We start from the raw sequence: 26,307 nt of genomic DNA, 5'->3' as shown, positions 1-26,307 counted from the left end.
CAATTTCCCAGGAGTAAAAGAACCAGTTGTCCCCGTTTCTCGCGTGGGGTCTGATTGCCAGTAGTCTGTCGTTTATTAGTACATCTTGCAGAGCCCTGGCTGTGTTTGCTGCGAGTTGTGCTTGTGTCCGTGCTTGTGTTTGTGCATGCAGGAACTGGCCATCCTCATGCTGTAAAGGGGCTGACCCGGTGATCACATCCGTCTTTCACGTCGATCTTCAGGTTCCTCCTCGCACCCTCTTATTATACATCACATTCATTCTTATTTCACAGCTCATCCCCTGAGCCCGGCTTGCCACTACAACCAAAAACTTGCGACAGTCGACTTTCAAACCTCAAGGCTCTAAGCCCCATACTTGCAATACAAATCATCGCTTGCCCTCTGAGGCTTGTATCACATCGACGAGGGGTCACGGCAGCTTGGGGGGCGATCGCAGCCAGCGAGTCAAGGTTTATTTTCGCTGCCGAGGGGCTGAGCCATCTTCACGAGACACCCCAAAAGGCTGGGCTCCTGTTCATCACTCGAGTGGCTTGACGCAGCGGCTTCTGTGACGGCTTGCCGCAGCACCCTCAACACCAAGATCTGCGCTAGGATCCCCGGGGTCTACCCAGCTTGCCCAGCTCTCCTCTGACACGGGCGCCCGTCCTATTTGCGTGCAGCCTCTCTCCCCCCTTCTCAGCAGAGACCAGGGCCTCTCATTTCCTGACTGACTGACCGACCGACCACCAACGTTCGTCGACGACAACCGTTCGTTCGGCCCTGCCTGTTGCTCACCTGCCTTTCTTCCTTCCTGCCTTCCTTCTTTGCCCCGCCTGGTTGCTTGGTCTGTCTGTCTCTACTGCTCGACTTGCGAATTCACCAGCCGACTCTCGCTCTTTGCTTGCATTCAGGCCGCCCAAAGAAGGCCCAGGATTATCTGCCGCGCCCCGTCGACATTATCATTGGCCACAAAGAACTGGTCGCTGATCGACCCAACCGCTGATCGTCCGACCGTTTGATTGAACCGACCGCATTTGGCTGGGCTTTGGGGAACTACCTTCGGGAGTTTTTCTGCTGCGAGTAGAAACATCGGACGACTGAAGTCAAAATCCCCCGACCCGCCTAGGAGACACCCAATCATGGAGTTTTGAGGGAGGAACAGCGACACTGGCATTTCTTATAATTAGGCAACGCAGTTGCTACGTGGGCCTGAGGTGGTCCGTTTCCTCGGATCCGCGCGTCTGGGCAATTCACTCAACGTCTTTGGGTGAGGCGACGCCAAGATGCCTTCGATAGATGCCGCGATGGTGAGGAGTGTGAGGGGTGGAGTGGTGGACATATTAGCACGCAGCGTGCAGGCAGGACTCGCGCCGAGAGGCGTCATTTCCGAGGCACAGGGTGAATTGTCAGACATCAAACTGGCATTCTCCAGCTGGGATAACTGCATGCAGGCAACGTATTGCAAGTAGGTGGAAAGCCCCCCCCCCCTCAAGCTATACGTGACATGCTGACAATTTTGCAGATGGCCAGTGATTGCAATAATCATAGTGGTGGGCCTAATCGTGTTCTCTATCGTGTGGTGCATTGCGAGATGCCTTTGCTGTGGCCTATCCTGCTGTTGCGAATGCTGCTACTGCCTGAAGTGCTGTGGCAACTGCTGTGGCTGTTGCGATACGCCCAGGAGGCACAGGCGGAAGTATCTCGACGACCCATACGTCCCAGCCACCGATCACCAAGGCTATCGCTCGGAGCCCGCCATGTCTGCGGGAGGTATCGCACCGGTCCGAACAAAGGCTGCCGATCCGCCACAGTATGCGACGTTTGACGTGTCCAAGAAGGAGGAAGGAGAGGACTCGCTACCAGCCATGCCCACCTGGGGAGACTCGGAAAGCAAGAGGCTAGAGGCCGGGGCGGACGCTGTCGAGCTGCAGAATATTAGGAAGCCCGAGGCCAATTCGAACCAGCCACTCTTGAATGGAATGTCGCCAGCAGCCACACCCGGCGCCACCAGTCCCAACCCACAAAACGGCAGAAGTCCTTATGGACCGCAGGGTCCCCAGGCCGCTGCCAGCGGCTACATGAGTGCTGGTCCCGGAGCAAGTCCATATGGCCCGCCATCCCCAGCTTACAACCAGATGCACAATGGTTATGATCAGTCGCAGGCCTCATTCCATAACGGCCAAAACTGGGGCGTGACAGGAGGTCAGGACTACGGACAGATGCCAGGACCGTCGCCCACGGAATACGGATATAACACCTCTCCAGCGCAGACGCCTCTCTACGATGAACACGGCGCTTACAGCGAATACGGTATGCCAGGGAACGCACCTGGCCAACCGCCCGTGGACCAGTACGGAGTGGCTGGCACTCAGCCTGAACGGCGAGGACCTCCCAGGGGCGCCGTTGGTGCCGTAGGAGGCGCTGGCCCGCGTGCCTCTCCCGCTCCACGTGGCTCACCAGCACCGCCGCCGCCCCAGCAGCAGCAGCAAGACTTCGGCCCGCCCCAGCAGGACTTCGGCTACGGCGGCGGCCAGTTCGACGCGCCGCCGCGAACATATTCACCGGCTCCTGTCCAGCGATCCTTCTCCCCTGCACCACCTCAGCGATCCTTCTCCCCTGCGCCGCCCCAGCGCACGTTCTCTCCCAACCCCCAACAGCAATTCCCCGGCGGCCCTCAGCGACAGTTCTCCGCAGACTCGGCACCAAACCCGGGCGGCCGACGACCGATGCCGCCACGGGGCCCGCCCTACCGACAGTTCTCAGCCGACTCTGCTCCCAACCCCCAGCGACAGTACTCTTCCTCGTCGCCGCGGCCTCTAGCCGGTGGCGGGCCCAGGCCCGGCCCCGGCAGTCGTGGGCCGCCCCGGAGGCAGTACACCGCAGACCCCGGCCCTCCGCCCAGCTCACCAGGCCCTATGAACAACGGGGGCTTCGACTTCGAATCCGGCTTCAGCAGACCGCCTAGGGCGAACACCTTTGATACAAACTACAATGGCGGCGGCCAGCCAGAGGAGCAATCCGCGTACCCGGGCTACAAACCATACCAGCCAAAGCGCTAGTAGGGCAGGCCTAGAGAGTCGAAAGTCTTTGTTCAAAAAACAGAGAAAGGCATACCAATGATCCCAGTTTATTTTGTGATTTTTCATCCATCGGAGTTTGGACAATCGGCATTTGCACGTCATATATATCCCAGCCACGGAGCACTTGGCGGCCACGTTGGAAAAACCCTTGAGCATTTCTTGTTGTCACCATTTGGTGTGGCATTTCTCTAATTCTCCACCCCTGTTCACACCATCCAGGACTTATTTTTACCCCGTTCCTGGGTGGTATTATAAACTAGAGAGAGTCTTTTGGCAATTTTCGTGTGGTTGTTTCATGGGCATCCTGGAATGGAAGCCGCGGATGATGAGTGTTGATCCGGTCCAGTAGAGCTGGTCCCCTCTGTTTCTTTTTTCTTATGATGGGTTATGGGGCTTTTCTTGACTGCATGACGACGGGGTTTGACAGAGAGAGAGCAAAGACCATACTTGAGCCGGTGTTCATACGTGAGCACCGAGTACATTTAGATGTATATTGGAGTGGAGCTGGCCCTTGAGCCACGGTATGACAATGAAAAGCACAAAATATTTCAAGAGACCAGAACTGACTTCAAGCCCGTCATGTCTTCACCGCGAGCAAAGACCGACCCAGAATGCATCGCGCTGTTTGAATTTCGACCAAGGCCAGAGAAATATGCGTCACTGAGGAATGGACATCACTCAGCGACATGCCTTGTACTCCCTCCTCAAACTTCCCAGAGTCCTGGTGGCCGAGTCTCCCCTGAAACGCACCATCTCAGATACCCGGGCGAACCGAACCTGTTTCTTCCTCCTGCCCGCCGTGCGACGCCTCGTCCACCGCGAACGTACTCCGTGACCATCAATCCGAGAACGCGGGCCACCAGGCCTGCTCCCACCGTCATCAGAGGGGAAACGAACAAGTCCGAACGGCCAAGCCTCTCCTCTCTGTCCCCAGGTCCAACTATGGTGGTCGATGCCGGCATCCTCAATCTCGTCCTCGCACAAGTCCTTGCCCGATACGTCGCCGGCACGCTCCTCCTCCAGGGACCAGCCGTCGGATGGGCCTGGGGCACCCAAGTCACCCTCGATCCTCACCGTGCGCTCAAACGCCTCAGACAACGGACACCGGCCGCCGTCCTCGTGCGCCGCATGCGTGGGCACCGGGCACGTCGGCTCCGCGGTTACGCCCTGCCGCCGTCCACTTGTTCTCTGCCCGGGAGAACGGTGGTGGCGATGAGACGAGGGGTTTCCTTCTGTAGTCCGCCCTGCCGAGTCTTTTTCCCGCCTCTTTTCCTTCCTTCTGGTGCTAGGATCGTCCCTCCTCGGGGGACTGTCAGGCCAGCCGCCGCCGCCGCCGCCGCCGCCGCCGCCAGCAAGCCAGGCGTCCACCTTGAGACACGAGTCACACAGCTGGTCACGGTAGACGACGTGGTCTTTCTCTCGGCTGTTGGTCACGCAAGGCCGTGGAGGGTGGTAGATGGTCGGCAGGTCCTGGATGCTGCGCGGGCAGAAGGTGGTGGTTGAGATGCGGTGGGAGCAGCGGTTGAAATGGGTCACAATTGTGAGGCACATTGTGGGTGAAATTGAATGCTGGCGTTTGAGCCTGTATGAGGACTATCCTGTTGAGAGATTACTACGTTTGCGTGTTTCGTCAGTTGTTATGCTGGGTGAGTCTGGAATTGCCAACACCTACTTAGATTCGAGGTATTCTGAAGCCCTGGTGTAGGCTCTCCTCAAGGGTGATATCGTAGGCACATGGTAATGTAGTTGTTTGTCTTTGTGTTTTTTGAAGGTCAGATTGGCAATATCCGTCCATTGTGGGTTGCCGTCCCTGGTATACGTTGGCAGTGCTGAGAATTCACTGTTCTGGATGGTGAGGTGAGATCTTCTTTGTGAATAGACACGGTGATTCACTTTGTCTAGGACTCAAGCTGCAACCATGCCTAGGGGGCTTAGACTTACCCCTGAGTTAATGACACCTGGAGTCACAGTTCCTCAATTGTCACTTTGATGTTGGTGAATGTATACTAGTGGGACGTTTGGTGACTCGGTTCCTACAGCGTTTACATGTAAAGATTTGTATCATCCTTTATCTACACAGATATGTACTGAAATAAAAATTCCCAAAACTCCTTGCCATGCATGTGCTCTTGAAATTCAAGAATCATCTCCAAACTGCCCAAACCATATACTGTCCTTGGGCGTAGACCCCTTCTCAAGCTCGTCTACAGGTGCCTCACATAATTTCCTGTTCTCCTCTGGTATTGTCCAGTTCCTCATCAGATCGAGTCTCGATGCGAATTGCATGGCCATCCCTGCTTCCGCATGCCAGATCATATGACAGTGAAATAGCCAAACCCCTGGGTTGTCTGCGATAAAACGGACCAGCGTCCATCCGAAGGCCTCAATGGTGGTGACGTCTCGCCGGACGGGGTTCGCGATGATAGTGTTGTTATTGGGATCCAGTAGACCCTTGCCCTCATCCTGGAGACCCAGTTCCTTGTAACCTGGAAAGTACCCGTGACCTGCCGCTAGGATGAACATCTGCGCACCGTGCAAGTGGAAGGGATGGTTTCCTTCGTCGAAATTTTGAAGTATCAAGTCCACCACTTCAACACCGCCCGAGCTAATGACCAGCTCGTTCTTGATGTCAAACGCCTCGTCGTTGACGCCCTCCAGGTTGAACGTCTCGTTGGCGCTGTTCAAACCATCCACCAGTCGGTGAAGGGTTGGAGACTGCAGCTGTGGCCGGTATGTGCTTTTGTTTACAAAGCCACGCTCTAGTCGCCAGTCGCCTATTTCTAAGTTCACCCGCAAATACCACGAGTGGTGTGCAAACTCGGGTGCAGGCGTCCGAGGCAGAGGCTTGTAAGTGTCGGGCGCCTTGTCCTTGCAAATCACCGTGAACTTCCCGCTATCGTTGTCGGTGGTAGGAGTAATAGCCTGATCTTGAGGTTGGGCCTCGGTTACTGCTGAGTTATATCGGATGACCGCTTGGGCTGTGGCGACGCCGTTGTCGGGGAGAACATTCTCAGCGAAACAGTGGTTTATCATACGGGCCCGGAACCAGTACAGATTGGAGGGGTCAGTCTGGTTGGCCGAAAGCACGAGGCTGTATCGCTGGCCGGGTCCAACAAGCAGTGTTGAATCGGACAGAGGCTCAACGGTCACACCGTCAACTTCTGTCACGGGGAGATCGAGATGTCTATCAACGCTGACTTCGAACCAGCCAAAACCACCAACATTGATCACTCGAAACCGGTGGTTCTTGTTCGGTTCCAGGTCAAAGGATGGCAACGCAGCTGATGAAGAGTCACAGTGGCGGTTCTGGTGAAGAGAACAGTCCACTTTGTTCGCCCCGTTAATCAAGGCCCCGTTGGGTGTTGGTGATCCCTCGTCCCCAGAAGACAGCGTCTTCCTCAAGAGGCCATCAGATAGATCATGGTACCAATCCTGCACCATGATCACACGATCCGAATCGTACGCGATCGGTTGAGTGTCCCGTTCATCCTTGGAGAGGACTATAAGGGGCCCAGCCAGGCCATCTAAGTTCTGTGCAGCTTGGTGCCCGTGATAAAAGACTGCAGAAATTAGTAGCTGTAATGAATGGATGTGTTCTAGTGAACTTACATGATCCAGATTGGCCCCTCACAACAAACTCATAACGATACGAGCGGCCCGGGGCGATTGGGCATTGTGTGACACCGACGGTTCCGTCGTTCCAGTTCGTGCCGTTCTGGAAGAGGCCGTGCCAGTGTATGGCAGTCGCATTCTTTGCCTCATTGACCACGTTGACAACGATGGTATCCCCTTCGTTGCACACAATCATGGGTCCCGGAAATTGGCCGTTGATCGCCATCATCGGCCGGAAGACACCGTCCGGGTTCGCTGTGATGTCGGAAATGGCCCAATGATACTCGCGCACCGTAGGGGGCGCATCATAGTCCCAGGACGGGTCGATAATGTAGTCGGACGATGGACGCCGAAATGCGCTGGCTTCCTCGCCCTGTTCGCCCTGTGTCTCTTCGAGGTAGAAGTAGTTCAGTGCGGCGGCCACGGCCGTCAGGACGAGAAGCCCGAGAAGACCAAGTAATCCTCGACGCCACCATCGCCCTCGTCGTTTGCGTGCATAGCCGTCATCGTGGCCACCTTTCAGCCCCTCCTCGTCGTCTTCCGACAAGAGGCGCTCATGCTGCTCATCGCCGAGGTTGGGGGCTTTCTCCTGGACGACCTGCTCCTGCAGCTCGAGTTCGTCGCTGTCGCGGTGTTGGTTTGACGGTGAAGACGAGCGGACCTGCTTATAGTCGCCCATTTTGGGAAGCTGTGTACCTAGTATATGAGGTAGTCGGCGCTACAGTTGCGCTCTGATCAAATAGTTCCAACGGCTGTCACTGTCATCTTTTCGATGGAGACCAAGATGGCCGTGCGGCTGAGTGGGCGTCGGAGTGTCAGAGGTGAAGCCCGAATGGCCCCGTTCCTTTGAGGTCGGCCCTTTCGTCTGAAATCGGATGGCTTGGCACCAGCGACCGAAGCTCAAAATGTATTAGAATATTCGGGCCAAGAAAGTCGAAGATACTGTCACTTGCATGTTGAACGATGAATTCGGCACTCGGCCGATGAGAAGTCCCAAAAAGTGACGGTTTCTCCTTTATCGACGAGTATTGCCACCAACCAGGGGGCCTGGCCTGACCTCGTGGATGTGCTGCAGGGGTCATGCAGCGAGTGGGGCTGGAGCGATCCCGCGGGACCCCTAAATAATTACTGTACCTTCACATGTTCTCCACGGATGATGCAGCGTTTGCAACAAGTATATCGACAAAGAAGCCCAGACGTTTCTACCGACTTTCTCGATTGTGAACCACTGCAGTTGAAATCGAGACAATTCCTGACAAAGGTTCCATCGCTCAAGCACCGGTGCATATAGGGCCCAGGCCATTCTCTGAGCAAAAACTACTCAAGTACCTAGGTACCTAGGTAGGTACTTAGGTACCAAGCTGGCACATGTAAACGTCGACTTTCTCCAGCTTCAACTTTTCCGATGGTTGAAGGCTCTCAAGGCTTCGAACATCGCAGCACAATCTGAGTTCGATATCAGGAAGGCAAATGATATGCTAGGTAAAATACTTTGTCTATTTGTGGACTCAGAACAGCAGTCTAGATCTCTCAGAGGCCATCGACTGGCCTGGGCAACCTTGGAACGTTAGAACCGAGTAGTCTCCCAATCTAGATGCCGACCTAGGAGCTACCTATCAAGGAACGAGAAGCCTTGCAATTGATCGTTAAAAAAAATATGTCCACACCAAAGTTCAAGTGGGCTCTATACGAGAAGAAGCGGTTCAATCATCTGGTTGATGCGATTGATACCCTAGTATGGGTGGGAGCTGGTGGACATGGCTCTGAACACATCCCCCCAAGAAAGTATACCTTAGGTGGGCAATCAGTTTTGAGGATGGTTTGCTATAGAAAACCCTCATGGAGGCATGGCTGGTCCGCCCGGTCATCACTCCCTAGGCGGTTTGGTAAATCGAAAGGGATATCCATCGCCGCCACCTGAGCTTTGAGTGAACTGCCACTTGAATGTGGCTGAACCTTCCAGGAGCATTTTGTCTCCAAACGGCGCCTTATTTTCCACAAGCAGCATGCTTTCCTTTAAGGGATTGTGCTTCTAAAGGAGCCGGCAGCTGTACTGAGTTGACTTGCAGATGGAAGGCCAGATTACTGTGAACTGAGGACAACATGATAGTCACGAGTCTTTCCTCACTTGACTTAAGGACAGGGAGGACCACATGTACCTATCAGCCCTAGGCTGCTCCTCACTCCAGCAACCATCTGGGCAGGCACCGTCAACCACACTCGCTTGCAATCGCCATGACCCCTAAAGATCAAGCATCTTTCCAGGCACGGCAAAAGACCTAGTCGAATGAGAGGACTCTGAGTTAGTAAATTCGTCCGATGTAGAAACTTGCCAGCGCTTTTCTAAACGTTCTTTCACCCAGAACAACGAATGCTGCAAGCTTACCTACTTGGAGACCGAGGCTGGCTTGCGATACGAAAAGCTCAAAAAATTGAGGTGGCCTCAGGACAAGCACGGTTTCCAGAGATAAACGTCTGCCTCTGACCCTCACCTGGGAGTTTGCATTCGAAATTCGCCATTCCTTTCCAGCAACCTTCAATTCTTCACAGCATTGGAAATTCAACAGCCATGGGCCAAGAGCAAGGCATCACAGACTCTGCAGGCTCAGGCGACTCCAAGCCAGGGAAACTGTGCAGTCAAGATGGCGCATCCACCAGTAAGCAGGCGGTGATGTCCCCCGACAGTAAGATTGGCATTGCCTGGTAAGCACAAGTCAAGTCTGTGTGCAACGGGGCCGAACACTCACATCAGAGCAGCAACTTCACCGACACCATCTCCATCAGAGTCAAGAACAAGTACTTCAATGTTCCTCGAGATCTCCTGATCGCCAACTCGACCTTCTTTGACGACGCACTGAACCATAGCGTGCCAAGGAAGTTCTTCCTCGTCCTCGATGACATCGACGCTGATATCTTCAACTTCTTCATCAACGTGCTCTTCGAGTCATCTTGTTCGACCACATACAAAATAACAAACCCCAATGCTTCATTTTCTGGTCATGGTGTCCAGTCCCTTCTTCGACTGTGGAAGCTCTCCAATCGCTTCGTCAACCTCAGGATCTGTCTTCTCGTGGAGGAAGCCTTGCAAAAACACTGCTTTGGCAAGTACACTCCTGAGGCTTGGGAGTCGTTTTACGTCCAGAGAACCGATGACTGGCTGTGCCGTCGACTTCTGGGGCTGCAGCAGTGTTACACGATCTGCAAAGATGAATCGATTCCCTTTGAGGAGGATTTCGTCATTGCGTGTGCAAACTGCCCCGGCCAGGTGGTGGCTTCTCTTTTTGACCATCTCGATCCCGACTTCAAGACCGAGGTTGTGAAGAGCTTTGCGATTCGTGTGGCAGACCCGAAGGTGGCCCAGAGAAAGAGGGCCCATGAGGATGAGGGCGAGTCCCAGGTTCCGAAGAAGAGAAGGCTCTGAAAAGTACGGCAGGTCAAATTTTGCCACCATTGTAACCCAAAAACAGAGACGCTGCTACGTGAGGTCTAGATTGACAAAGGAGAAGAGGGGAGGGAGAGACAGAAAATTGAGGCGCGGCCGCTGACGAGACGTGATCATCGAGGGGTATGGCATGTCCCGGGGGCTTCATGATGATCTTGAGGCAATCATTTCCAAGACGGCGGAAGTTGAGGCACAACGACGAATCGCACCCAGAAGAAAAATCAATGTGTGGGGACAGACAGTTTGGATCTTGGTTGTATCACGGAGACTGTTCTGCATTGGATCGAGTACTTTAGAGGGGTAAATGCCCGTAGGTACTTGCGACTGGTTTTTTAGAGCACAAATGTGCCTCTCATTAATGAATGCAACCAAGCCAGGTCAAATGAGGCTGTCAAGTGGACGTCGTCAGGAAGTGCTCGTTTCCTCCGGTAGATGCAATGTGCAGTGGAACATGCGCTGCGGAATATGTACCTAAGCGGTACATGCGCCTCAGGACATCAATGTGGGGCCTCCGTACATAGCACCTTGCAGCGCTGCTACCAGCTCGTAGCCCCTAGTCACACAGAACAGCGACCCAAAGCTTTCCGCAACAACCACTTTCTCTCAGTAGTAAAACTTGCCGCAAATCACAGTGAAGGGGCCAGACAACATGGAGAACGGTGCGCCACAAAACGAGGGCAGGGACCCATCGGGATTCCTCAGCCAGATCATCGGCAACGCGGTGACGGTCAAGCTCAACTCGGGCGTCGTTTACAAGGGTGGGTTGGGATGAGGCCTTCTTTTCGGGCTGGTGCCCATCATCACCGTGTTCGCCACGATGGGCTCTTGCTCTGTTCAAACTCACATGTGCACATGCTGACATACGAGACAGGCGAGCTCCAGTCCGTCGATGGTTATATGAACATCGCGCTCGAGAAGACTGAGGAGTACGTCAACGGCCAAAAGAGGCGGTCATATGGAGACGCGTTCGTTAGGGGCAACAACGGTAAATCAAGCAACCTTGATCATTTGGCAAGATCGACTGGCTGACCGAGTCCCTGCCTAGTCATGTACATCTCTGCCGACTCGTAGTGCAGACCTTCACGGACGACGCGATGGTCGGGACGTTGTGGACGGGTCGCTGCGTTGAGAACCGCCGAGCCGAAGCCGGTGGATGTCGAGCTGAAGAGGGCAGACTGAGGCCGAAAGCGCAGCGCCCGATTGCGATGACGAGGGCGAGAATGAACGGCAAGCAGCGATGGGAGGTCCTTGGATGGTGATCGAAGCGGACAAGGGCTGCTCCGCCTGCTTGCAGAGGGCTAGTCAGTGGACCATGGTTGAGCAGTGCCGGGGAGTAACAACCTTTTCATGATACCTAAATTCTCGAACACGAACCTGGATATCCACATCCTCGTCTCACACTGACTGTGACTCGCGCCTCTGATTGCTGGCATTCCGTGCATGCTCTTGCCCAAGGTGCACGTCGAGGAGGGTTCATGTCCAAGTGAAAGCCAATGATTCTTTTACGCCGGGGCCATTGCGAGTTGTTGGGTGGGGAGCATGATATAGCATATTCCACATGCCCTTAAGTTTCCCGTCACGAAATGACACAACCAGACTGTTCTTGAGATGTTCAGGAAGCCGATGAGAGAGTAAGGGCCAAGTCAAGACCATAGTTTAAGAAAATGCTCTATAGCAACACGCCTCTAATTCACCGACCGCAACATCCTACATCCTATCCGTCCAAGCGATATAGGTCTGCCCATGACACTCCACCTCACCCTTCTCATTCCTGACCACATCCGGCATGGCCATAGCCTCACGGAATACCCTCTCCCCTTCCTCCCTCTCCTTCCCCTGAAGCATAGCGACGTGGCTGAGGGTGTTGATGCGCCGCCACAGCGCGTCCTCGCCCAGCCAGTGCGTCCACTCGACGCTGTCCTGCCCGATGGGCACCGAGAACCGCGGCAGCCTGTTGGTGAGCGTGTCGCGGAGCACCTGCACCGGGTTCGACTTGATCTGCGCCGCGAAGACGTGCTGCCAGGCCATGTCGCGGAACCGCGGGTTGTTGTCGCGCACCGCGAGGCTGTGCACCCAGTCGTTGAGGTGCTGCGCCCAGGCTGTTGACGCCGCCCAGGACTTGGGTTTGTTGTCTGCCATGCCAGGAGATCAGTCTTCTTTTCTCTTTCTCTTTTTTCCTTTTTTTTTTCTTTTCTCTCTCTTTCTTTTCTTGAGATGGGGTGGGCTTGTTAGGACACTTATCAGGCAAAGGAAGTCTCACAGTCGTCAATATTCCAGATCATCCCAAGCACAGCCCCCTCCTTCAGGACCCGATAGATCTCATCAAGCGCCTCCTCCGTAGCAAACCTACCCTCAGAAAATCCCCAGTCAGAAAATCCCCAGCACTACCTACAAACACCTCGTCCCCAAAGCACCAATAAAACTCACCAGTGAAAAGCCTGCGCGACAACACACCCATCCCCCCACTCGCCCTCCGGGACCGCCCCCCTCATGTCCTGCGCACTCCCGTCCGCAACACTGACGCCGCGCAACTTCTTCGCCTCGAGCTCCCGCCGCATGTCGGGGTGCGGCTCGACGGCGCGGACCTCGAACGCCTCGTGTCGCGCCGCCAACGCCTCGGTGAACTTGCCCGTGCCCGCCGCCACCTCGACCACCCTCGCGTGGGCGCGGTCCTCCAGCCCCATGTGCTCCAGCAGCTTCTGCACCGCCTCGCCTGGGTACGCCGGCCTGTGCTCGTCGTAGGCCGATGCGTCCTTGAACCCGGCCGCCGCTGCCGGCGCCAGTTTGTTAGCCGAGGACATGATGTGCTGGCGGATGGGGCCGGGACACGGGAGATTCGGGTCTTGCAACAATTGGCTATGTGCAGGTGAGCTGGGGCGGGGACTGGGGCACTGCCAGTCGGACCTCAAATGTGGGAACGTTGCACAATGGATTCACTGTTGGGCTAGACCACCTGTTGCTTGGTCTTGCGTCATTTCCGGCCGGCTCTACACTGCGCTTGGCCCGGGAATTAATTGTGCAATCTGATAGACTCCATCATTTTATGTGTTATTTTATGGGTCAAGACTCTGTACCCTGTTGGAAAGAAACACATTGCCAACTCCACCTGGGCAGTAATGTCCCGTGGGGACACAGGCATCCATGGAGTAGACAGACACATGCTGAGACCAATAGGTAATGGTATTCTTGCTAGAATAAATCATCCTCCAGTCGTCACCAAAACGCCTTTCAATGTTTGAATAGCAAGGTCTAAATCATAAAATGCCAATGCAGGCAAGCATAAAGATGCAACCCTGTCCCTCACTTTGCCTATGCTATTGCATTTGGTCATATCTCAATGATACCCATAGGTCCTCCTCTCTTTTGGGATTGCCTGATCTATGTATGCGATGTTTCCACCCATTCACCCATCATCAAAGTTAAGGCTTGACATTGCTGTCGGACGGCTCACTTCGAGACTGGTTCCGACGGTTGCCGGTGTATCGGGGTATCTTATAGCTGACTTTCCGGGGCTGCTTCTTCTGTTTCTGGTTCGCCGGCTCGACCGCTGGCTTTCTGGTGTCTTTGACGGCCAAAACGCCGCTGTCGACACTCCCCTCAGAGGTATCCTGGGTCCAGGAGCGCTTGGTCGGGCGGGGAAGCGACACAACAGGGGCGCCCTCAGTGGGGATCTTGAGTGGTGTGGCTGATGTTATCATCACAGGTGCCGGCGAGAGGGTATTCACAGACTCCTGGGCCGCATTGACCTTCGTCGGCGTATCCACCTTCGGTGCTGTGATGCGCACTGGTGTATGGCTGCCCATGTCGAACCTGGGCACCGGGCTGTGGGCCCCGGATGGCCCGGCAGCAAGAGAGCGTGGAGTGAACTCGGCGGCGCCCGGGTTCAGCTTCGATCCCTACGAGGCACAGGTAATTAGAGACTGCCAAAGAATTCATATAATAATGATTCTTCAGCGGCATCTATACCTCTTTCTTGTGCCCCGACGGTGTCTTGACCTCCGTGGATTGCTTCACGCCGTTTTCAGGAGATACTTCATCGTCTGTCACGGTACCATCCGCCGTTGTTAGCTTCGACGTGTTCCGGCCGTCCTCGGTGCCTGTGTTTCCCTCAGCATCCGGGCTTGGCTCCTTTGGCTTGACAAAGATCTACCAGTGCATCGTTAGTATCGACGCCTCAGGTCACGGGCAGCAATTGAACATCTTACCTGCTTGGACCACAGCTCGGCATACTTTCCACCGGCTGATATGAGCGTTTCGTGGTTGCCTTCTTCCGAGATCTCACCGTTCATAACCACAACGATCCGGTCGGCGTTGACAATAGTGGACAATCTGTGAGCCACGATGAATGTGGTACGACCTTTGCAAAGGCGGCGGAGTGCTTTTTGAATCTGGAACTCTGTCTCGGTGTCGATCGCGCTCGTTGCCTCGTCAAGTAATACGATCTTCGGCTGCTTAAGGATCGCCCGGGCGATCGCCACCCTCTGGAGCTCTCCGCCAGACAACTTCATACCACGTTCTCCAACGCGCGTGTCATAACCCTCTGCAAAGCCAATAATTTGGTCATGGATAGCTGCGGCGCGACATGCTTCGTGAACTTCCTCGTCGGTTGCTTCGAGCCTCGCATACCGGATGTTATTCATGACGGTGTCATTGAACAAGCTGGGGTTTTGTGGGACTACGCCGATGTTGGCCCGAAGACTGTGTAGATCGACCTCGCGAACGTCCTGGCCATCGATTTCGATGGCACCTTCGGTTACGTCGTAGAAGCGGTCCAGTAGCTTCAGGATAGTACTCTTGCCAGCGCCGGTCTGTCCCACAAACGCTATGGTCTGTCCTGGATCCACGGAGAAGTTGACGTTCTTCAGAACCTGCTTCTTGTTGTCGTACGAGAAATTGACGCCCTTGAAATCGACGGACCCTGCAGTAAATTGGAAAGAAGGCGCATTGGGTTTGTTGACGACACTAGACTTTGTCTGCATGATATCGAGGAGTCGTTCGGCCTGGAGCAAGTCGCGAGAAATATTGCGGCCCAGGCTGGCGAAGAAGTTGAGAGGTGCCATTAGCTGGGACCAATAGGTCAGAAGCGTCAAAAAGTCTCCAGCAGTGGTCATCTTGTGGGAGACCTGGTATACGGCCAGGAACAAGCCTGCAAGCAGACCACCGAGAAGCACGAGGTATTGAAAAGCATGGGCAGCATAGTAGCCGACCCAGACAACCTTCTGCTTTGCGATTCTGTCCTGGACCGCTGAGGAATACCGGTTCTCCTCGTATTGAACCTGGTTAAATGAGCTGACAGTCGTCCAACCCGATATCCCTGACTGCAAGACATAGTGCTCCTCAAAGTACGCCGAGATCTCGGTCTCACGGGCGGAGCGTAGGCGCGCTATGACGGTGGTCGAGATGTACAGAAAGACAATGGAAGTGCTGATTGTGATGAGTCCTTCGTATGGGCCGAACTTGAAGGTCAGATAGATGAAAGCGACAACCAAGTCGATGAGATTCGGCAGGGCTTCGAAACAAATGGTCTCGAGCATATTGCTTATGCTTTGGCCGTTTTGGATGGCCACAAGGACATCTGATAGGCTCTGTGTGTCGTGGAAGTTGGCATCCAGATTCATGACGTGAGAATGCGCGGCTTCAGTGATGGCACGGTCGGCGTAAAATTCGACAGGCATCCACAGCCTCCGCCTGAGCAGGCTGATGCCAGCCTCGGATGCGCTCAGCTTGAGCCCTGCAAAGATGAGAACCTGGACCCAAGGGCTGTCCCATAAGCTTGCTGGCTCATTGTTGCCCTGGTATGACTTTGTGAGGGTGTCCATGACAGTGCCGAGTTGAGTGGGGATCAATACGTTGAGCCCGTTGTTGGCAAGAAGACAAACACCGACAAGCGCCGCGCGAATTTGCAATCCTCGGTTGTTGACGGGCCATACGTAGGGGATGAATAGTTTGAAGCCGAGCGCATAGGTCCACCAGGAACCTGTCTCTTTGAGACGCTTATCCCTCTGCTCCTTGGCCAAGCGCTGACGGCGTTCCCATTCACATTCGGGGCTCTTGCTTGATGACTTGGCGTTGTCGTCCGAATTCGTATCGGTCGCACCGTACTCGGAGACCAAAGTCTCTTCAGAACCTCCCAAGGCCTTCTTTCGAATTAGCGATTGTCGTTCAGCGTCGGTCCCGGATTCCCTGGCGCTTCTCCCACCCCTCCAAGCGAAGTACGTGAGAAAAGCGGTGACGATGCAGATGAGCCGTACGGCAACCAGTGAGACATCCACGAAGCAGATCGATTTCGAGTACGCGCCTGGGTTAAGATGCAGAGACAACAATTCCAGCAGCGGATCAAAAACAAGTGCGAGGGCGTACGAGCCAAGATAGATGTACCACAGAGGAGATTCTGTATCATGCAGGATGGCCAACTCAAGGCCGAAGACCAAAACACAGGCGAGAAGCCCGACAATGGCGTCCTGTCGAACGGGGCTCGGCGAGAAAAGGATGAGCAATGCTTGTGACAGATAAGTGAGAATGGCGAGAAGCATCAGAGCCGTCATGAGCCGCCGGCGAGGGTGCTGCTCTTTCGAGGGCGTTGTTTGCAGAGTGCATGTTGCAACTGCGTAACAGACGCTGTAGTAAGCGAATACGAGAGTCGGGTATGCATAGTAGGAGATCTTGAGGAACAACTCAAGTGAGGGGGCCATGCTGGCAGAGAGTCTGCGACGACCACGATGCTCTCGGGGAGAATGGAAGTCGAGATGTCGATCGGGAAGTATATGCTCTCAGGAAAGCGTAAGCCGGGTCGACACAGCTCGAGGTTGATGCCTAGTCGCGAAGCCGTAGATCTAGACGCAGACGGGAGGCAGACGGGTGGCCACGATCTCAACGATGTGACGGCCGGTAAGACAAAGAGAACAATGGTTTGTTTCTTTGGAGGGGCCAGAGGAGAGAGTTGAAGCAGCAGGTTGATGGACAGGCTGCTTCAGACTGGCTCCCTCCTTCGGTGCCGGGTAGGAGTGAAGTATGAGGCGGCGGTGGTGCCTAGCGACTTGTTGCGTGGTCTTCACTCGTCGACCTCAAGGCTTCCGTCACTCGAGAGGTTGATTCGACCGAGATGAGTTGGCAGATGAGATGGAATTCGGGCCTGCGGTTGGGCAAGAAACGAGCCCGAGTCGCGTCAAGGACAGGAGAGAAGTGGTGGCCTGCACTCGTCAGATGTTGGCCGAGGCGGCAGGAGGCGGTGCACGAGCCTGTTGTGCCGCAAGAACGACCAGGCCAAGTGGATAAAGGAGGGAAGGGAAGGAAGCTTGAGAGGAGGGTGAGATGAGGTTCTTCAGCCAGCGCGGGAAGGTGAGGCCGTTAGTCTATGAGAGCCAGCCGCGACCGGACTCGACTGCAACAGTGAGGCGAGCGATGCAGCTGCGACTACCCTAAGACCACAGCCGAGCGCACCTTGCCGGTTCCAAGGATCGTGCTTTCTCGGTAGAGTCTCTTTGTCCCGCCCAAATTGCCCAGCTGCTAGTGTCAAACGGCGCGCACCGCCGGCGTGACCCTGACTGAGCGCACAAGGTCGAAATATAAGATAGGATGGCGCAGACGGCCGGGCCTCTTCAACAGCAACGACACGGCACAGAATAAGTACGGTGGAGCAAAGGACAGCACGGAACAACCGCCAACAGCCGCCAGGAACCAGGAACCAGGCAGGAGCCGCCAGGAACACCCGAGCAGCTCGCAGCTCGCAGCTTGCGCGTCCACAACTTTCCCCAAGACCCCGTCTTATTCTCGTGGGAGTTGAAGGATTGAGATGACAAATGTCAGACCATAAAAGGTTCTGACCGCCAACTGGCACTGGCGGTGACGACCAGGTCGACGGCGCCGTAAACGCACGAGATATATACCTCTCAGAGGCCTACCAAACCATTGCTGCCTCTGTCAACAGGCGAGGCGTCTGATACGGGGCTTGGTTCCAGGCTGGTGCTTTGCCTGTGACTACACCTGACAACAACCAATCACCGTAACCTGTCTGCCTGGGTCTGCCTGCAAGGCAGTATCAGTATCTCAGGTTCAGTGAGTGTGCGATCTGGGCACGAATGGTGTTGCGTATACCTTCGTGTGGCAAAGCAGCCTCACCAACGCGTTCAGAAACACGCCTCCTAGTGACTCAGTATGAGCAGAGTGACGACACCTTCACCCGGTGGTCAGTAAACTCAACGGGCACATGGTCAAGCTTCGCCAAAACGTCCCTGCCTGCCAATCCTGCCGTGGAGGGGGTGCAGAGGAGGCGCGCTAGCTTTGACTAGTCTCGAGCTGGGCTGAACTTACGTGTTATTATAGTCTCTCAGCCTCGTCCGGTTGCCTGCTTGGGACACCCTCCTGCGCAAACACACGCCGCCGGCATGCAGAACATGCAGCCCCACGCCAGGCTTGCAGAGCCTCACTCAGCTAGTCGACGTCGCCGTCCTCCCTCGTGCCCTGGTCACATGCGATATCCTCCCGGGCTGTTGGATCCTGCACGTCATCCCGCAATGATAAGCATACGTCTCCGGTCCGTGGGGACGTTGGCTGCCCGGGTGTGTGCCATTGGGCCCTGAGGGTGGGTGGATACGCACCGTCTGACGTCGTACCCTTTTCCTGCTGGTGGCATATATCCACCGACACGGTATATATCTGGCACAATATATCTTGACCGCAGAAATGCGAGAAATGCGTGTCTCTGTCCGTTGGTGAGGATGGTATTGGTATGAGTCTGAACACGGTCTGGCTTGTCGCAGCGGGGGCCTTCTTCTCGGAGCACGAGGTCAGGGCTTTGTCGTCGGACAAGACACGCAAGCGATCACGAGGAAGAGAGTCCGAGAAAAGACGGTCCGCTCGTGGCATCAAAACGTGCAGCGACTCATGTCATGTGCACTCGCGGAACCACCAGCATTTAAGGGGAAAACATCACTGAGGGAGAGCTGGTCGGCGCCCATCCATGCAGTGTCACCACCGACCCAGACTCTGGTTGTTCATCCCGGGATTGCTAGTCGATCCAGCTCCTTCAGGACCCATCCTTGGCCGACGGCAAATACGACTGTACTTGCCATACAGTAACAAGGGTCGGCACCAGCCAGAAGACCGTGCCTAATAGTACAGTATCCCACCATGCTGCTACTGAGCACATTTGGTTGCACACCTTGGTGGGAAGGGCCGTCTTGGGAACGGTGAGTAGGCCCGTCTGTTGGCCCCTGGCACCAACGCGCCTGCAGTCACACTCGGTCGGATATTTCTTGCGCATCAGGTGTGGACCGCTAACGAAAGTCGGCGGGCTCGTCGCCGGGGCCCTCGGAGGGGTCTTTTAGGGGGTCAGAGACAAGCCTGACTGGACGACGTTCAATCCCCGGTCCCATACGGCCGGGTCCTTGTCAAACAAAAGCAAATGGCATGATGCAACGTCAAGGTGACCTACATAAATAGGCCCTGCCCGATCCTGCCTCGGCCGCGGTAACTCTAGAATGTACAGTGGGAGCGACCAGCATGGCCAGCTGCTGTGTAATTCGACAAGTTTGGACTCAATCTCTACTGGCTGCACCCGTCGTGCTCCTCCATGCAGTGCGTGCAGCGCGTGCGGTGCGTGCATTCCGCACCTGGTGGCCCTCGGGTCGCACGGTCTTGGAAACCTGCCCTGCATGGGAAACACTTGCGAGCGTGCGAGCCTGCACCTCTTCGCCTTTGCACCCTCTGCACCCGCCCAAGTCGGCAGGTCTGCGGTTCTGCAGTGATGAGGCGATGTGGCAATGTGGCGGGCGTACGTGCCACCATGCGACGGCCGCTATGCGCCCCCTGAGTCACGGATCCCGACTTGTGATGGCAATGAGGAAAGACGGTGTGCAGACATCGCGAGGTGGATCAGCTGCCTCCTTCTGGCGGGCTGGCGGGCTCGCCTCGAGGCACAGAGTCCCAGTTTTCCGGGAGGATGGGGTCAGACCTAAAATAGGAAATCACCTCCACAGCTCAATCTGGAGATGAGTGGATGGGATCAGCACCCAGGCTCGGCTGGCCTCGCAGCTCTTGGGCCTGGGTCTCCACACCATCGACGGTGCACTGCGCTGGTGCAGTTGGTGGCAACTGCCGATACCCTGCGATATCGAATCTTCCCCCTGACTCGACCCGCGCAACCCTTCCGTCCCTGGCACCAACGTTGACACCCCGGCCTGCAGATTGTGAACAATCCCACAGGCGCCGGTGAATCTCGAACATCTCCCGAGCTGGTTATCCACTATCCACTATGTACTGCTCGCTGTCGCGAGAGAAACGTCGTCGACACCTGCAGTAATCCCGTACCACTAGACGTGTCTCATTTTTCTCCCGATCGGAGCCCCTTCCCGAGATCTATTCTGTTCACACCCGCAGCAAGCTACTGCCAGGGATGACGACGGCATGGTCGCAATATTGATCACGTTGCACGGCTTCTCCTGCCCAGAGCGTTGGACTGCGCATGGCCCGCCGCAGCCCCCAGGTTGCAGCCAGAGACGAACCACCCCCCCTTTAACACGCGTGCTGCTGCTCCGCGTCAAGTGACACAAACCTAATCTGAAGGCCAATCTCAGCTATATCGGCACACTCGACGGCAGCGAAGGGAGTGATCGACCACAAGCCCACGCGAGGGGCCCGGCCTTGGATCTCGCCCGAAAATGCGGTGCGTCCTGCACAGCTCGATTATCGTGGCCGAGGGTGTATCCCGGGCCTCCGTCGGTGTGATCCTCGCCCCCGGGAACGAGAATAACCAGAGAGAACTAGGGCTTATGCCGTGCTCACACATCACCCTACCCACCCGGACGCGGGAAATTTTACCGAGCCTCTTCTTGTCTGGTCAAGTGACCAACTTGCCGGCGCGGGCCTGTCATTTCTCACGCCCGAGTGTGATATCCACCCTTTTGTCGTAGTCCCATCTCCCGCATACGTCCGTTTCTCGCGAGACGTGTTGCAGCATTGACGGCCGTTGCAGTACGAGCGACATGGCCGCTGTTGAATGGATTGACTGAGTTTCGGCTCCTCCCAGGCCATTGGTGGTGATCGTTCCGTCCCACAGAACTGAGCAGTGTTCCGTCTCCTGCAGCAGTCACGCATGATCGCTCATGTCTGGACTTTGCGAGGAACTGCAGTGAGACTCACCGCCGATGTCATATTCGACGGTTAACTGTCTGGGACCCTCGCACATGTGCTTCCATTTTTGGCCGGCAGATTGAAATTCAGGACGCTTTAGGTCGGTGTGGTAAAAAGGACTGTAGACCGCTTGCGTCTCTCATGCCCGGCTCAGGCGGCGGACTGGTGTAACGAGACAGATTCCACGGGGAGTCTTACCGAACAAAGTGCCGATGACATGGACGTAACGGGCATGCTCTTCGGGAGACTTGACACGGTCTTGTCACATGTGGCAACTCTTAAGAAAATCTCTCCAGGGTTGCCATTACGACCTCCAGTGAGACCGGGCCTTGTATGGTCTGAGAGATGTGGATGGGAGAACCCATGCTTCTTGGAAGACGTTGCACAGCGTGGCGCAAGGCCAAGCCACTGTGTAAACGTTGACCGATTATGTGTGATGACAGTTTTGATGGTATCAGCTATATGCAACTCCTCGCATGTCACTCAGGCTATGCAATGCTATATGGTGCGCCACGCCAGACTCCTTTTTTTAAGACAGCCCAATCGAGATACTCGAAGACGTTAGAGCAATTTGTGAGACAAAAGTTGTAAAGTGACGGCCCCTTGTTGCCCAAGATACCCTCACGCCGCTGAGTTATCAGCCTTGTCCCTCTCGGCCCCATTGAAGAGATACATTGCTGTTACCACAGCCTTCCCACCGGCACTCACGAAGAGGGCCACAGCCGACCCAGCAGCCTTGTAAATACCCGCACCCACCAACGACCCGACCACCAGCGTGATGAGGAAGAACAGCCTCCTGTTCCTGGGCCGGTTCTTCTCCCTGACGGCCAGCAGGTGCGGGTCGATCAGCAGGTCGACCCAGGCGGCGGTCGCCATGGCGGTGGAGATCTCGGTGATGCGCAGGCTGCGGCTCTGCACGACCTGGCTGCCGCTGGCAAAGGCCAGCAGGGCGATGACGAGCAGGTCCCGGGGCCCCGTGTGGCGCACCCCGTAGCGCAGCTGGAGCGCCGCCGCCGCGAACACCATGGCCGTCTGCATCAGGTTGCAGAGGACGAGCCACACTCGTAGCCGCGGGCCGACGATGTGGCTCAGCTGGCCGGTCAGGTAGCCCCCTGCCAGGAAGAGGCCCAGCGCGACGCCGATGTTGGCCGTGTAGAACATGTCGCCGTTGAACTCCGGGACGACGACCGAGACGGCTAGGAAGACGGTGTTGCCTGTCTGGTTGGAGGCGAAGCAGTGGTAGTCGGGGAAGGATATCGCATCTGTTGTGGGGCTCGGATTAGTCTATGACTACGATAAAGGTATGACCATGCTATGGTGAGCCCGCTATAGATAAACTCAAATGTAGAATGTAGAGTGAATCCGTCGGGACCCCGGGGGTGCAGAGGCGGGGTGCAGGTGAGGCCGGGGGCCTTCATGATAGTTTACCTTGTATGCCGGTGCAAAATGTCAAGAGGAGCAGCTCAAGCTCGGCAAAACCCGACGGCCTCACCGATGCGAGGAGATGTTGTTTTGATTTTGATACGAAGGTTTGTTGCAGTGGTGCCTTCGCTGATGGTTGCTCCGGCTCTCTTGATGGCGTGGAAGGGGTGGCTGTCGTAGGGCGCTTGGGGGTTTCAAGACTCTGCAATGTTCCTTCGGTATCCGAGTTGGACATTTTGAGGAGCTCACAGCGATCAACGTGCGCTGATACGAATCGAGAGTGTGTTGGGGGTGTTGAATTATGAAGTCCACGTATTTAAGTTGTACAATCAACACGTGAAGCAAAGTGAGATCAATGGATAAGAATGGGGAAAGCAAGTGGAAAGGCAGTCTTTGTCTCGATAACTTCTCCTGAGCCCAGGTGAGTCAATGACGAGGGAAGAAGCCCACGGAGTGCCCTCTCTGCATTATATGCTGCCTCAAAGGGAGGGTGAGCCGGCCAGCAATCCGGCTCCTACAACTCTGGAACATCGTGCTGTGTATCTCTGTGTGACGTTGGGGTCTAGGCTTGGCCCATACCGACTCCCGATGCTCTCGGCCGTGTAAGAGCCGCTTGTCAAAAGGTCGGCGACCTTTTGTGTGGAAGACGACTGGGTGACCGACTCATTGCAGAGCCAGGGGGTGGTGGATTTCTAGACCAAGCCAGGCGCCCCGAGGGGCCAAAGAGCCTAGAATATGGGTCTGTCCACGTGCGTGCTACCTTGCGGGCTCCATCGGTTGTGTTTTGACAGGTCGTTTCTTGAGAAGAGCAACGGAACGGCGGCGACGGAGATAGATAGCCACTTTGTCCCCACTTAAACGGCCTTGGAAGTTCGGCGTTCTTCTTCATCGTAGGCTCTGCCGTCGCGGCTCTTTGCTGGTGAGCTCGTCCACTGGAAGCCCGACGATGTTGTGCTCATCGTCATCCTCAGGTACCCCTAGTATCGACTGCATCGGCTTGTTTCCTAGTTCCTAGTTCTAGTCAGGATCTTGACACTATTCAGTTTCATCAGTACGGTGAACGAACCGTTCGCTGTAAGTCGGCCAGCGCGCCGAGGCCTCTGCCGATCAGCCGCCGTCCGGCGGGAGCGGCTCGGGAGACCCATCAGTTTCCACTTTCCAAACCCAGACCGACTCCCGACAACAACACCACCGACTTCCGAGGACCTGCCAATATCAACGGAATAGGTTGAGCAGGTATGCAAACAGTCTCCCACTAGACAATTGGCATGACAAAGAGTGACATCAGATTATTCAAGCGATTCACGAGTCTCGGTATGACTGGCGACAGCAAAGCCGGATGAGCAAGGAATTTGGCAACAGCAATGACAACATTTGAATCAGAACAACGACCCTCAGAGCCTGACCATATCAAAAAGATATTCCCGATCCAGACCTCAGGACGCCAAGGGAAGAGAGCAAAGCAAAAGAACTGGCGGTCGAGTCGTCAATCGCAGAAAGACGTATTATCACTCTGTCCTTCCTCGAGAAAAGCGTATTGACGACACAGCTCGGAGCATTGACCTTGCCATGTTCCGGAAGGGCAGCACCATTCTGGGGACTTGCGAGGCTGTCCCGGCGATAGCCGTGACGATGAGACGCGCTACCGGGGCGAACCTGCGAGGTCCTCTTTCCAAGTTGGAGAAGCGGTCACCGGCTTGAGCGTGGCCAGGTGGTAATGAGATGGCCAGCTGCTGGCCGTAGCTCCAGGCTAAAAGATAGCCGGGGTTGTCCCAAGAACAAGGACGCTTCTCAACGTCAGCCACGATCTGTCGGGACTTCAGGAGCTTTCCTGACAAGATGCGGCTGAGTGAATGATGCACTCCCAAGCAGAAGCCATCGCCATGCCCTCGGCCCCGGATATAAAATCTCGGGCAGGTAATGTACGGACTAATCGGGACAAGCCGTACAGTCGGGCTCCTGCGTGTGGATTGGATATAATAATAGATGTCACCACTTGTGACCACAATATGAAGGTGCCGCAGGGCTGATCAAGGGCCAAGCCGTAGTGGCCGAAGCGGGAGAGTGCTTGGAATCCCGGTCTGGCTCTCCGTCACCCCCACAAGATGCGATAGCCAAGGCCGGGGGACATGGGGCCTTGAACGGATCAAGGGTCTCATTTGCCGAAAGAAGATGATTGGAGTTCAAGATCTGATGATCTCAACCTCGAGTGTTAAGAAGCTGCTGCTCCTCGCGTCTCAGAGCAGCCACTTGGCCAACGCTCTTGTACTAAACGCAGAGGGTCATATGAGAAGCAAGGAGCATAAGAAACGAGGCAGGCGACGCAAGGGCTGAGACACAGACCGGAGCAAGCTACCAGCAAACCGGGAATGGATGACTGGGCTTCATTGTGACAGTTCACTGAGAGAACCCGAGGAGGCGGGCTTGGTCAGAACGTCTGACGGCCTGGGACGGCGGCGCGGAAGTGCAAAAACAATGCAGAACCGGTCAGAACGTTGAATTCAAATGGGCCAAGATCGGCCGGGGGGCGTGGTAAGCATGTGAAGCGAGGGAGACACAACATCAAAGAGCTGCTCGTACTCGTTGTTCCTGGATTGAGGCTGAAGAAAGGTACTGCGGTATTGACATCTCCGAGGTGAAGACTCGTCAAGGATGGCGGGTGGGTCGTGGGGGGCACCCGAAGCCCACCAGAGCGGGATGTACTGCTTTAACTCTGTGGTGGTCGATTCTTCATGACAGCCTGATAGAGACTACACGCGGGTCCCTTGCAATCCGTGACACATTGGTTTCTCTCACGGCACGTACCTTGGGCGCGGCTCTGCAAACCTCGAGTCTGATTTTCAACGACAATGTTTAGAAACAGAGATCGCCTCATTGATTGATGGCGGAGCTTGATCGGGGAGCAAGATGGGTAACGGTCCAATATCCCCATGAGCAGCACGTCCATGGCGAGCCGAGATCAAGGCCACGGCTAACATAACCCAGAGTATCCGTAACCTGCAACGACGACATCACTCCATCCACGCTTGACAGTCATCTCCAAGGGACGACAAGCACATACGACTGTCAGATCAGATCCACAAGGAAAAGGCATTGACCGCACAATCGACGCCCAAGCCAAACCCTGTCTGCGTCTCTATCGCATCAGGCAGCTGAGACGAGAGTGCGAGCGCCAGGCAAAAAGGCCCATTCTCCGTCGGACCTCTTATCTCTCAGCCCACCCTTGCCCGTGTCCAATCTACGCTTTTAGCACCCGACTTTTTCCCTCCCTTATCTCGACTCATCTCAGCCAATGCGCCCGCCCGCATATCTCGATCTGCCTTTCTCCGTCACCATGGCCTCGCCCGCCATCTCCAGCTCCTGGTTTTCCAATCAGCTTCGGTCCATCGTCGGGGCCCTTCGATAAGCCAAGTCAGAGCAACCCAAGCCAGGGCCGGGGTCCCCAAGACATCACCTCCCAAGCCGGACGGGCTGACGGGCCTGGCGGGCTGTTAGTGCAGCAGAACCCAGAAGACGCCCGACAAAGCACAAAGAACGTCTCTCGGGCTTGTACTCTGCCGGCTGCTCACTATCTTCTTACTACCGGCGCAGACATTGAAAGTGGTAAAGCTGGGATAACACCCCACAGCCGTGGCCGCTGAG

General features: G+C 55.6%; 8 protein-coding genes across 8 annotated transcripts; 3 read left to right on the top strand and 5 right to left on the bottom strand.

The window, feature by feature from the left end:
• The first annotated feature begins 70 nt into the window (after positions 1-70).
• On the top strand, positions 71-3,975 carry KVR01_005654 (uncharacterized protein). The gene is made up of 2 exons (XM_044793585.1): positions 71-1,444; positions 1,502-3,975. The coding sequence occupies exons 1-2, from the start codon at positions 1,263-1,265 to the stop codon at positions 3,036-3,038; spliced, it is 1,719 nt and encodes a 572-aa protein (XP_044646099.1). The 5' UTR covers positions 71-1,262; the 3' UTR covers positions 3,039-3,975.
• On the bottom strand, positions 3,738-4,610 carry KVR01_005015 (uncharacterized protein; the record flags this gene model as incomplete). The annotated part of the gene is made up of 1 exon (XM_044781406.1): positions 3,738-4,610. One exon carries the CDS (start codon positions 4,608-4,610, stop codon positions 3,738-3,740), a length of 873 nt encoding a protein of 290 aa, XP_044645460.1.
• Positions 4,611-5,125: 515 nt separating this feature from the next.
• KVR01_005471 (uncharacterized protein) lies at positions 5,126-7,633 on the bottom strand. Its single transcript, XM_044793086.1, has 2 exons — positions 6,669-7,633; positions 5,126-6,619 (listed from the first exon to the last, which is right to left on the bottom strand). Exons 1-2 carry the CDS (start codon positions 7,348-7,350, stop codon positions 5,196-5,198), a joined length of 2,106 nt encoding a protein of 701 aa, XP_044645916.1. The 5' UTR covers positions 7,351-7,633; the 3' UTR covers positions 5,126-5,195.
• A 1,607-nt stretch (positions 7,634-9,240) lies between these two features.
• On the top strand, positions 9,241-10,386 carry KVR01_005248 (uncharacterized protein; the record flags this gene model as incomplete). Its single annotated transcript, XM_044792654.1, has 2 exons — positions 9,241-9,374; positions 9,429-10,386. 2 exons carry the CDS (start codon positions 9,241-9,243, stop codon positions 10,090-10,092), a joined length of 798 nt encoding a protein of 265 aa, XP_044645693.1. The 3' UTR covers positions 10,093-10,386.
• Positions 10,387-10,762: 376 nt separating this feature from the next.
• On the top strand, positions 10,763-11,184 carry KVR01_004941 (U4/U6-U5 snRNP complex subunit LSM6; the record flags this gene model as incomplete). The annotated part of the gene is made up of 3 exons (XM_044785874.1): positions 10,763-10,871; positions 10,985-11,098; positions 11,159-11,184. 3 exons carry the CDS (start codon positions 10,763-10,765, stop codon positions 11,182-11,184), a joined length of 249 nt encoding a protein of 82 aa, XP_044645386.1.
• Positions 11,185-11,820: 636 nt separating this feature from the next.
• On the bottom strand, positions 11,821-12,914 carry KVR01_004937 (uncharacterized protein; the record flags this gene model as incomplete). The annotated part of the gene is made up of 3 exons (XM_044791825.1): positions 11,821-12,245; positions 12,374-12,459; positions 12,541-12,914. 3 exons carry the CDS (start codon positions 12,912-12,914, stop codon positions 11,821-11,823), a joined length of 885 nt encoding a protein of 294 aa, XP_044645382.1.
• Positions 12,915-13,274: 360 nt separating this feature from the next.
• Positions 13,275-18,995, bottom strand: KVR01_005472 (uncharacterized protein). Its single transcript, XM_044785829.1, has 3 exons — positions 18,424-18,995; positions 14,319-18,254; positions 13,275-14,259 (listed from the first exon to the last, which is right to left on the bottom strand). Exons 2-3 carry the CDS (start codon positions 16,803-16,805, stop codon positions 14,074-14,076), a joined length of 2,673 nt encoding a protein of 890 aa, XP_044645917.1. The 5' UTR covers positions 16,806-18,254; positions 18,424-18,995; the 3' UTR covers positions 13,275-14,073.
• A 2,834-nt stretch (positions 18,996-21,829) lies between these two features.
• KVR01_005498 (uncharacterized protein) lies at positions 21,830-23,023 on the bottom strand. The gene is made up of 2 exons (XM_044786267.1): positions 22,672-23,023; positions 21,830-22,505 (listed from the first exon to the last, which is right to left on the bottom strand). Exons 1-2 carry the CDS (start codon positions 22,898-22,900, stop codon positions 21,865-21,867), a joined length of 870 nt encoding a protein of 289 aa, XP_044645943.1. The 5' UTR covers positions 22,901-23,023; the 3' UTR covers positions 21,830-21,864.
• Positions 23,024-26,307: the final 3,284 nt, after the last annotated feature.

Source organism: Diaporthe batatas (assembly GCF_019321695.1).
Source record: "Diaporthe batatas strain CRI 302-4 chromosome Unknown Contig00005, whole genome shotgun sequence".
Lineage (NCBI taxonomy): Eukaryota > Fungi > Ascomycota > Sordariomycetes > Diaporthales > Diaporthaceae > Diaporthe > Diaporthe batatas.
This window is presented reverse-complemented; position numbering and strand designations above follow the sequence as displayed.

What these genes read in the sequence shown, in the direction of transcription:
- KVR01_005654 (XM_044793585.1), top strand. Translation starts at nt 1,263, where the DNA reads ATGCCTTCGATAGATGCCGCGATGGTGAGGAGTGTGAGGGGTGGAGTG. An exon ending in ATGCAGGCAACGTATTGCAA is followed by an intron (nt 1,445 to 1,501) that starts GTAGGTGGAAAG and finishes ACAATTTTGCAG; the next exon opens with ATGGCCAGTGATTGCAATAA.
- KVR01_005471 (XM_044793086.1), bottom strand. Translation starts at nt 7,350, where the DNA reads ATGGGCGACTATAAGCAGGTCCGCTCGTCTTCACCGTCAAACCAACAC. An exon ending in GAGGGGCCAATCTGGATCAT is followed by an intron (nt 6,620 to 6,668) that starts GTAAGTTCACTA and finishes TAATTTCTGCAG; the next exon opens with TCTTTTATCACGGGCACCAA.
- KVR01_005472 (XM_044785829.1), bottom strand. Translation starts at nt 16,805, where the DNA reads ATGGCCCCCTCACTTGAGTTGTTCCTCAAGATCTCCTACTATGCATAC. An exon ending in CCGAGCTGTGGTCCAAGCAG is followed by an intron (nt 14,260 to 14,318) that starts GTAAGATGTTCA and finishes ATGCACTGGTAG; the next exon opens with ATCTTTGTCAAGCCAAAGGA.
- KVR01_005498 (XM_044786267.1), bottom strand. Translation starts at nt 22,900, where the DNA reads ATGTCCAACTCGGATACCGAAGGAACATTGCAGAGTCTTGAAACCCCC. An exon ending in ATTTTGCACCGGCATACAAG is followed by an intron (nt 22,506 to 22,671) that starts GTAAACTATCAT and finishes GCCCCACAACAG; the next exon opens with ATGCGATATCCTTCCCCGAC.